Source organism: Hylobates moloch, unplaced genomic scaffold, assembly GCF_009828535.3.
Source record: "Hylobates moloch isolate HMO894 unplaced genomic scaffold, HMol_V3 SCAFFOLD_19, whole genome shotgun sequence".
NCBI lineage: Eukaryota > Metazoa > Chordata > Mammalia > Primates > Hylobatidae > Hylobates > Hylobates moloch.
Window position 1 is genome coordinate 37,442,644 of NW_026652294.1, and position 10,913 is coordinate 37,453,556.

The 10,913-nt window shown below is 51.7% G+C and overlaps 1 protein-coding gene across 3 annotated transcripts; it reads right to left on the reverse strand.

The window, feature by feature from the left end:
- Positions 1-227: 227 nt before the first annotated feature.
- On the reverse strand, positions 228-9,794 carry AIPL1 (aryl hydrocarbon receptor interacting protein like 1). 3 transcript variants are annotated; one of them, XM_058431485.1, is made up of 6 exons: positions 9,682-9,794; positions 8,594-8,773; positions 3,066-3,254; positions 1,624-1,776; positions 1,358-1,499; positions 228-574 (listed from the first exon to the last, which is right to left on the reverse strand). In XM_058431485.1, exons 1-6 carry the CDS (start codon positions 9,775-9,777, stop codon positions 228-230), a joined length of 1,107 nt encoding a protein of 368 aa, XP_058287468.1. In that variant the 5' UTR covers positions 9,778-9,794. The 3 variants fall into 3 exon arrangements, with proteins under 3 accessions (XP_058287468.1, XP_031994760.1, XP_031994751.2); XM_032138869.2 differs by lacking the exon at positions 228-574 and having other exon boundaries at positions 1,329-1,499; XM_032138860.2 differs by lacking the exon at positions 228-574 and having other exon boundaries at positions 1,329-1,499; positions 1,624-1,800; positions 9,682-9,777.
- Between the last annotated feature and the right edge of the window lie 1,119 nt (positions 9,795-10,913).

Sequence of the window (10,913 nt, forward strand, 5' to 3'; positions counted from 1 at the left end):
CACGAAAGGAATGAGAGGGGTAGGGGAAAAAACTACTTTTATTCATAAGCTCTTCTGTACCCTTGGGATTTTTTTTTTTTTTTTTTTTTTTTACCGTGGGTGTGTCTGACTTTGATTTCAAAAATTAATTTTAAATTTTAAAAAGTGACACCACGATCCTGGTCAATCGAACCAGAAGTGACCAAGCCACTTGCTCCCTGCCTGGGTGGTTGTGGGTCTCAGGGGGGTCAGTGCTGCGGTGAGTGCCCTGAGGACGGGGGTGGCTCTGTGGGTGTCTCTGCAGGTGGTGCTGTGGGTGGCTCTGCAGGTGGCTCTGGGGATGACTGTGCAGGTGGCTCTGCGGGTGGCTCTGCGGGAGGCTGCATGGCACCCTGGCTCAGCATGTTCCGGCAGCGCAGCCGCTCCTCCTCCTGCTTCTCCGCCATGCGGTTCTCCAGCAGCCTCAGCTCCCTGCGCACCGCCTTCTGCATGGACGGCTCCAGCTCCAGCACTTTCTGGAGGTCCGCCTTGGCCTCGGCCTCGTTCCACACCTCCGCATGAGCCCGGGCACGCACGTAGTAGGCTTTCACGATGCCTGTGGGGAGCAAGGAGCATCCAGCTACAGCTCCCTTCCCAGCCTCAGAGGCAGCCCCCGCCCAGCTGGGACTCACCAGCCTCCAAGACCCTTAGCCCCGCCATGATCTTAACCTCTCTGTATCCGCCATCCCTCGTTTTTTCAACTGTAAGATGGAGATGATGATCATAATAGCAATACCTCCTCCTCTCCTTTTCAAGGCCCTGTGACTAATTTTATATTCATAACTTTGTTTTATTTTTCTCTTAGATGCTACCTAAATTAGATAACCTTCAGTCCCTTTCCCTGCACCTCCCCCATGTGGTGATTATGAGGATTATGAGGATTAAATGAGATAATAAACACAGACGACGTGTGCCTGATGCATGAGCCAGGGGCTGGATGTTGTTACTGTGAGCACTATTCGAGCATTAAGTCAATACTAGTACTGAGGGTACCATATCCTCGCAACACCAGTACTAGTGTCGACATCATAATATTTTTCTCTATATTGATTGCCCCTCTTTTTTTAAAAGCCTGTTTACCGTTCCACTGAAATCACAAGCTTGGTGAGCTTCCTGGGTAAGTGATCAAACACACATTAAAATAAAGGGCCGCCCCGCGCCAAGCACTGCCCATCCATCACCCACGATTCAGTTACACACTCGGGGAAACCCGGCTGGGTGGAGACAAGGTTTGGTGCCCTGGTGGGGTGGAAAGAAAAGTCCAGGAAGGCTATGGCAGGTGTCTCCGTGGCCCTGGGCTGGGCGCCCCCTCACTGCCCACCCCTGCAGCCCCGCACACCTGGGTGCTGCCGGAGAATGTCACTGGTGTGCTCCAGCACCTCATAGTACTCCTCCTTCTTCAGTAGGCACTGGCAGTAGTTGAGGATCAGAGTGTTGATCATCTTCTCCAGCTTCAGCCATTGCACTTCCCACGGCTTCTCCTGCCCAGGGAGAAGGTCAGCCATGACCTCAGGCAGCTGCCTGACCCCCGCCCCACCCCGGCTGGTGCTGGCCAGGTCCCCCAGAGTCAGCCCCACTTCCCAGCCCCGGCCAGCAGCCTCTGACCTTGGTCTGCAGGTTCCTTAGGCAGATGATGGCCTCCTGGTACTTGGAAGAGGCCTCCTCATAGCGGCCTAGCTTGAAGAGCCGATTTCCCTCTCCATGGAGGACGGGCACCGCCTTCATCTTCTCATGATTGCTCAGGTTCCAGGTCTCCCTCTGGTAATCACTCGGGGCATCAACCTGGCCCCAGAGCTGCAGGTCAGTGAGGCAGGGACCCCAGGGGCCTGTACCCCATCAGGGACCCAAAAAACGGGACCCTGTGGCACATCTCCCTGAAGTCATGCTTGCTGGTCAAGTGTATACAGACAAGGGAAAGAAGGAACAACGCCAAAAACCCTGCCCTAAATCAATGCCTTCGTGCAAACTAGGAAAAGGTGCCTGTTCATCAAGACGCTTCACTTCTAATATTCAGAAAATTGTCATGAATACTCATTTTGTTAGAACAATACACTATTGCCATCTGCTGGAAACTTGTCATTATGGAAATACCAATATACAATGTCTATAATGAGCACCTTGGAGGAGATGCTGGTGCACCTTGTGCAGTGCACAGACCACACAACTGTGACAGCAAGCCTGTAACGGCCCTTGGTTGACACAGTCCTTATTTTATTTTTATTCACCCACATAGCTCTCAGGCTGAGCCTCAGTCTTGGCCATAAGCTGAGTCCTGACCTGACCTTGGCCCTGGCCCTAACCCTGTCTCACCAATCCACAAACACGTGCTGTCAATCACTCTGGGGCTCTGGGTGGGAGGATGTGGGGAGTTCCATGCAGCCTCTGCCGCCACTAGAGAACCAAGTCTGAACCCACAAACCACAGGAACCAAGGAGGAGGTTATAATCTCCAACTCTTGAAAATGAAAGTGGAAGTGGATAAAATGCCTCCACAATGAAAATGAATCACATTTTTAAAAATTGGTTCCAAGTGGACTTTAATTCTTTTTTTTTTTTTTTTTTTTTTTTTAGATGGAGTCTCACTCTGTCACCAGGTTAAAATGCACTGACATGATCTCGGCTCACTGCAACCTCCACTTCCCAGGTTCAAGCAATTCTCATGCCTCAAATTCCCGAGTAGCTGGGATTACAGGCATGCACCACCACACCCGGTTAATTTTTCTGTTTTTAGTAGAGACGGGGTTTTACCATGTTGGCCAGGCTGGTCTCGAACTCCTGACCTCAGGTGATCCAACCCCCTCGGCCTCCCAAAGTGCTGGGATTATAGGCGTGAGCCACCACACCCAGCACCAAATGGACTTTTCTTGTGGAAAAATCAGAGGACTTTTTTTCAAATTCGTATTCTCCCATGGCTTATGAACCCTTTCTTGTTATCTAAAGAGAAACAGGGCACTGTCCAGTGGCCAGTGGGGTGCGGGTGCCCGTGATGCCCGCTGTCCCTCTCCGGTGCTGGCACAGCCCTCCAGCCCTGCCTACCCCGAGCCCCACCTGCAGCAGCTCGATCACAAAGATCAGAGGCTGAGGCTCCTTCTGCAGCTCGTCCAGGTCCTCGTAGCCCAGCGTGTGGTAGGCGAACATGTTGGCCAGCCCGCATGTGTGCACGTGCCACTCCGTGGGGTCCTTGCCCTGGGCCATCTGCCGCAGGCTCCGGGCCAGGATGGGGTAGACCCCCGTGTGCTGTGGGGAGAAACGGATGGATGGTATCTGGGCTACCTGCTCAGAGCTAGGTGGGCCACAAAACGCCTCCACTCGGAGCCCCTCCTGGCAGGAATCCTGCTCCCTCACTATGCCACTAATACTAACTGTGGTTAACTGTGTGCCAGGCAAAGCACTTCACACTGTTATGAGCCCCTTCGATCCTTACGACAATTCAAGGGAGGCACTATTATCCCCATTTTACGGATGGGGAAACTACAGCCCAGAGAGGCAAAGCAAGTTGCTTAAGGTCACACAGCTAGGAAATGACACAGCCAGGATTCAAACCTGGCTCCAGAGGCCATATGCTCTCAGCCTCCAGCTGCCTCTTCTGGCCCTTGTGGTCCACTGTAACACCTCTCTGCCCCAAGAAAACCCTGAGCTCTGCAAAGCCTATGACTCGCAGGAAGGGCAATGTGGGGCAGTGGGAGGAGCAGGACTCCAGGGTCCTAGAGAGTCCTGGCAGTGCCGCAGGTTAGCAGTGAGCCCAGGTCTCTGCACTTCTCTGAACCTCAGTTCCCTGGGTTGCTCCTGTCCGGTATTAGGGCTGCTGTAGGGATTAAATGAGACGGTGCAGATATAGGTCTGGCTCATCACAGCTTCAGCCAGCACGGGAGCTGAGTTTGCCACCCTTGGGATGAAGGAGGGCTGGGAAAATCAGCCGTGCAGCCTCAGCAAGGCCTGCTGTATGTATGCTGGGCCTCAATTTCCCCAACTAGGCTCCCTGAGAACCCATCTCCTTGGACCGGCTTCTGAGATGACCCAGCACTGGCCCCACATGCAACATGTGAAGTGAAGGGGCTGAAACTCTGTGCAGCAGTTCAGCTCTGCCTCCAGGTCACCAGCACAGAGACAGAGGTCACCCCGCCCGGCCCACCGGCTGGGATTAGCCCGAAATGCCTTCTGCCTCTTTATGAAAGAGATGAGCAGATGGCTGTTGAGCCTGTTAGGATTAGAGCTGGACCAAGGGAGGGAGAGGCCCCAGAACCAGCTTGCTGCAGGGAGGGGCCATCTCTGGCCCTGACTCAGCAGCCCCCAGCTCAGCACCCCGTGGCTCCCAGCAAGCTGAGCATGCTTTTGTGGCCCCAGAGCACACTGCCCTCACTTATTTATGTCTTGGCACTGGCTGCCCTGCATTACAACTGTTTAGCTGTCTGCTCCTCCTGCAGAATTCAAGTTCCCTAAGGGCTAGGGGCTTTGCTTGTTTCATTCCTAACACACAGCACAGGCCAAATCAGGTGCCCAGTGAATGTTTTCTAACTAGATAGGTAGGTAGGTAGGTAGGTAGGTAGGTAGGTAGGTAGATAGATAGATAATAGATACACGAATGATAGGAGATAGAAGATGATGGATGCATGCATAGTGATGGAAGACTGGATTATTAATGAAGATTGGTTGAAGGGAAGAATGGATGAATTGATGCCTGAGCAGGTGGGTATATGGATAAGAGGTGGATGTGCAGGTGGAGAACTAACTCTAGAAGGGGTGTGTGTGTGTGTGTGTGTGTGCATGCTCATGCACACGCACGTGCACACAATCACGGCAGCCATGGGCTGGGGTGAGGAGATCTGGGGGGCATGGAGATTGGGAAAACCCATAGTTACTACGGGAGCAGTGGCTCACGCCTGTAATCCCAGCACTTTGGGAGGTCAACGCCGGTGGATCACCTGAGGTCAGGAGTTCGAGACCAGCCTGGCCAACATGGTGAAACCCCGTCTCTACTAAAAATACAAAAATTGGCCAGGTATGGTGGCGAGCACCTGTAATTCCAGCTACTCAGGAGGCTGAGGCAGGAGAATCGCTTGAACCCGGGAAGCAGAGGTTGCAGCGAGCCAATCCCACACCATTGCACTCCAGCCTGGGCAACAAGAGCAAAAGTCCATCTCAAAAAAAAAAAAAACAAAACAAAAAAAAACAGTTACCAGCCTGTGATATGGGCAATGCACTCATGTGACTATCAACATGGAAAAAGGAACACAGACTCCACAGGAAACAAAGAGCCATGCCCACATTATGGGAATGACAACAGCTTGTGGTTTTGCAAGCAACAAATCAATCAACTAATCAAGAATTTATTGACAGCCTTCTATGCACTCAGCTGTCATGGGTTAGCAAACATGTATCCTATGCAGTGGGGGCTCTTAGTGGCAGCCAAGCCTTGCCTCACATATGGCGTGAATTAAACTACAGGAGCCCCTCACTCTAAGCAGTCAACAGATATATTTTTAAACTAACCAAAATCACAAAGAAGCCAATTTTTTGAAGGTTTGACTTGATAAAAAATAAAACAGATTTTAAGATAAAAACATCAGAATGAAGAAAAACACAGGGACTGCTACAAAGGAAAGATGTTCAACAAATATTTGCTACATGAATGAATAAATGGATAACATGTTGAGTGGGATCACCTACTGGCAGAGGATGGCGCTGCAGCCCAGCTCTATTAGACATTGTGAGAAATGTGTGCAGGATTAAGAGGGAACCAGGCATCTCACCCAGATCTTTTCCCTTAACTTGTCTGAGCCATTGCAACTTATTTTCCCTTTTGGAGTCTTAAGTTTCCCATCTTAAGTGATTGGTGGGTTAATCTCAAATTTTTTCAAGGCTGGACATGGTGGCTCATGCCTGTAATCCCAACACTTTGGGAGGCCGAAGTGGGCAGATCACTTGAGGTCAAGAGTTCGAGACCAGCTTGGTCCAACATGATGAAACCCCATCTCTACTAAAAATACTGAAAAAAAAAAAAATAGCCAGGTGTGGTGGCAGGCACCTGTAATCCCCAGCTACTCAGGAGGCTGGAGTGGGAGAATCATTTGAACCTGGGAGGCAGAGGTTCCAGCGAGCCAAGTTCATGCCACTACACTCCAGCCTGGGTGACAGAGTGAAACTCTGTCTCAGAAAAAAAAAAAAAATTCTAGCTCAAAATAATAGCTCTCATTTTTAACTGCCCTGTGTTATGATTCACCCCCATATGTTATATCATGTAATCTCCAAAACGACCCCTTAACTTAGAGTTTTGCTTATTTATAAATGAAGGAATAGAGTAGCAGACAGAAGACGGGACTTCCCCAGGTCACACAACTAATGAAAGACAGAACAGAGTTCAAATTGTCCCCAGAATGCTCATTTAAAAGGTCAGTGGCCTCTGATGAAATAATGAGTCTGGGTATCTGCCACCAATGGTGAAAGTCTAGGGGGAGCTTGGGAATGGATGGATCAGGCTGTCAACACCTAAACCCACCAATCACTCTTAACACCACTGTACGAGAGACAACCAAATGTGATGGACGCCTCCCAAAGGGAAGTGTATGGTACATCCATGGCAGACTTTTGAAAAAGAGAGAGAGAGAAGAATCTGAATCTTATCAGGTCCTCTAGACCCCACTTTCAATTTATCAAAAATGTGGGGAATAGAGGAGCATGTTAGACAATTCCATGGCAAAGCAACCAGGAAAATCAGAATATGGGACTTTTACAGGATAAATGACCCAGTTCCTTCAACACTTCCACGTCAAGGAAGAAAAGAAGAAAAGAAGGAGGCCAGGCGCGGTGGCTCACGCCTGTAATCCCAGCACTTTAGGAGGCAGAGGCGGGCGGATCACAAGGTCAAGAGATCAAGACCATTCTGGTCAACATGGGGAAACCCAGTCTCTACTAAAATACAAAAAAATTACCCAGGCGTGGTGGCAGGCACCTGTAGTCTTGGGAGACGGAGGCAGGAGAATCACTTGAACCCGGAGGCTGAGATTGCAGTGAGCCAAGATCGTGCTACTGCACTCCAGCTTGGCAACAGAGCAAGACTCCGTCTCAAAAAAAAAAAAAAAAATTAGAAAGAAAGAAAAGAAGGAAGTAGACCTATAGATAAAAAGGGACTTGAGAGAGACATCAACAAAGTGCTATGCAGGGACTTTGTTCGGTTGTTGATTTAAACAAACCAAACTCATTCATTTATAAAGAATAAAAGGAGTCAATCAAAGAAAATTTAATGGTGACTGGATATTAGATGGCTTTAAGGAATTACTGGAGTTTTTATGAAAGATTTCATAATGATACAATGGTAACGTCTTTTTAATATCCTCTTTTTTTTTTTTTTTTTTTTTTTTTAGATAGGGTCTCACTCTGTCGCCAAACTGGAGTTCAGTGGCATGATCTCAGCTCACTGCAACCTCTGCCTCCCGGGTTCAAGTGATTCTTCTGCCTCAGCCTCCTGAGTAGCTGGGATTACAGGCACGTGCCACCACGCCTGGCTAATTTTTGTATTTTTAGTAGAGACGGGGTTTCATCATGTTGGCCAGGCTGGTCTCAAACTCCTGACCTCGTGATCTGCCCGCCTCAGTCTCCCAAAGTGCTGGGATATCCTCATATTTTAGAGATACAAATTTTAGTATTTACAGATGAAATGATATGGTGTCTGGCATTTGGTTTAACCATGCAGGACAAGGAAGGGAAGTGGGTGGGTTGGGAGATGAAGCAAGACCAGCTGCAGGTTGATGGTGGCTGGCACTGGGTAAATTCATTATTCTTTCTGTTGACTTTTGTATATGTTTGAAAGTTCCCATAAGAAACGTTGCCTAAAGGTCAGTGAGTTTTGCCATAAAGCAAGGAAGCTAACTTATACGAGTAATTTACGGAGTGCCATAAATAGAAGGGCAAACTTGCAGTATGAGGAGGAGGGCAAAAAAGTGACCAATGCTGCTCTAATCATGCTGTATAAAATCTCCAGGTCTAAACATGCTGTATAAAAAGCAAGGACTTAGCCGGGCAAGATGGCTCATGCCTATAATGCCAGCACTCTGGGAGGCCGAGACAGGAGGATTGCTTAAACCCAGGAGTTTAGGACCAGCCTGGCCAACATGGCGAAACTCTGTCTCTACAAAAAATACAACAATGAGGTGTGGTGGTGCGCCTGTAGTCCCAACTACTTGGAAGGCTGAAGTGGGAGGATCACCTGAGCCCTGGAAGTTGAGGCTGCAGTGAGCCATAATTACGCTACTGCACTCCAGCCTGGGTGACAGAGCGAGACCCTATCTCTCTCTCTCTCTCTCACACACACACACAAATGTGAAGACTGTGAAGTGGGCCAGCTCACTCCTGCTGGGCATAGCCCTGCTCCCCACCAGCCAGCCAAAGCGTGGGTCACCCCTTCCAGCCCTTGTTCCCTCCATCTTCACATGCACAGCAGTGGGGAATAAGGTTGCAGGACTGGCTTTGCAAAGCTTCGCTTGAGTCCCAGCTTTCCCGAAACACAGCAGCCCCGCAAAGCTGATGGGTGAGCCCGGCAGAGACTAGTCCCAGGGGACGGGCGCACAGGGCCTACTTACGATGGTGTCGCACCAGAACTCGGCCACCTCGTGCACCCGCATGGAGGTGAGCAGGATCTCCCAGACCTCGAGCTTGAACATGTTTCCGATGATGATGTGCATGGGCTGGCCCACCTGCCGGCTGTCGTCAATGACCGTCCGCTCCTCATCACATTTCATGGTGCGGAAATGAAAGATCACCTGGTGACCGAGACGGTGCACTCTGCTCTAGACACACCTCTGAAGGCCCGGCAGAAGCCACCCCCTTGTCACCGACTCCCAGGGCTGTCCCCAGGGTCAGCTCACTCAGTTCACCCCATCAGATGCCTCAGACCCCTGGAGCACCTCCGCCCTGCCTGCACCCCCCAGGGAGGAGGGACCGACCCCTCCCTACAGACCCCATTCCACTCCCCACAGCCCTGTGTGTCCAGAAATCCTTCCTCAAATAAGCCCGAGTTCTTTTTTTTTTTTTTTTTTTTGAGACAGAGTCTCACTCTGTTGCCCAGGCTGGAGTGCAGTGGTGTGATCTCGGCTCACTGCAACCTCCATCTCCCAGGCTGAGTGATTCTCCTGCCTCAGTCTCCTGAGTATCTGAACCAGGATTACAGGCGCCCACCACATCTGGCTAATTTTTGTATTTTCGGTAGAGACGGCATTTCACATGTTGGTCAGGCTGGTCTCAAACTCCTGACCTCCTGATCTGCCCATCTTGGCCTCCCAAAGTGCTGGGATTACAGGCGTGAGCCACCTTGCCTGGCCAAAGCCCGAGTTCTGTAGTCACAGACGCACCCTTCAGTCCAGGGAAGCCCAACAGACATTTGGGGACAAATACCCAGATCCCTGGGACCCCCTTTCTTCTCACTCAACATTTAGGGCTCCAGAAAATTCCCAAAAGCCCTTCCCCTCAGCCCATGCTAAAGCTGAATCTGCAAAGTACCAAAAATGCCCCGTGAATGGGTAGACGCTGGGAGCTCCCCGGAGGCCCAGGGCTGGGGCTGCCTGGCTGTTTTTTGGCAAAGCTGAAAGCTGTTTACAGTGCCTTGGGGCACACCTGGAATGTGGAAGGATGCTGTGGGGGACCCTGTCTGCTCTGGAGGGGCCCCACTCACTCGGGATCCGGTGATGAAGTTTGGGAGCTCGCCCGTGCCCCCGTGCAGAATGGTTTTCTTGACCCCTTCCACGTTCAGGAGCAGAGCGGCATCCATGGCTGCAGGAGAAAGGGCGTTTTGTGTCCAGCACAGGCGGAGATAATCCCACCTCCGGGGAAGACACTTAGGCGGCTGAGACTCTGGGATTTGCCCAGCCAGGAGGAGTGGGGGGAAGGGCAGACGGTGCGGGCGGTGCCCCAGGCACCCCGGCTTCTCATCAGAGCCACTCCGGACGGGCCTGTGGTCCGCAGGCAGCCTCGCCTCCTATCCCATCCACCGCTCCTTCCAGTGATTCTGGGCCCCTGCCCGACCCATGCCAGGGTTGTGCTAGACTTGGCTTTTGTTCCACTCCAAGAAGGAAAAAGGTCCGCTGAGCTTTCTTAAAGACAGGGGGCCAGGCGCGGGGGCTCACCCTGTAATCCCAGCACTTTGGGAGGCCGAGGCGGGCGGATCACGAGGTCAAGAACTCGAGACCATCCTGGCCAACATGGTAAAACCTCGTCTCTACTAAAAATACAAAAATTAGCCGGGGGTGGTGGCGGGCGCCTGTAGTTCCAGCTACTCGGGAGGCTGAAGCAAGAGAAACACTTGAACCAGGGAGGCGGAGGTTGCAGTGAGCCAAGATAGCACCACTGCACTCCAGCCTGGCGATGTGGAGAGAGGCCTGGAGGCCACTGAAGGGGAAAAGGAGGGGAGGCATGGGCTGGGCCCAGACTCTAAGCCCCTGAGGACCCCAGGCCAGCCGGGGTGGCAGCTGCCCTTTGCCATCCAGCCACCTTCCTACTTTCCCTGTTCCCCCTCCCCTCCCCAGAATCTGCCTTCAGGAGGCCCTGCGATGGTGGCCCAAGGGAAGAGGGGACAGGTTTCTGGCTTGGGATGGAAGGAAGACGGAGAACGAAAGGCGGGGTGGGTTTGGGTAAAGTTGAGGCGCCCTCCGCAGCCCCGCTCCTGCCTCCCCTGCAAGGTCTGGCTGGGGGAAGGGTGGGTATCCCCTCCCCTTTGGAGGGCCTTAGCCCTGTGCTCTGGGAACCAGGCAGAGTTTATTCAGGGCATCAGGGACGCCCAGAAGGGCTGGGAAACATGAATGCGAAGACCTGGTGTTTGGCACCACCGTGTGGCCAGTTCAAGCTCCTACACCTCCGCACCCTGAAGGCACTGGACTCAGCTCCCCAAAACCATTCTCTTCCTGACAC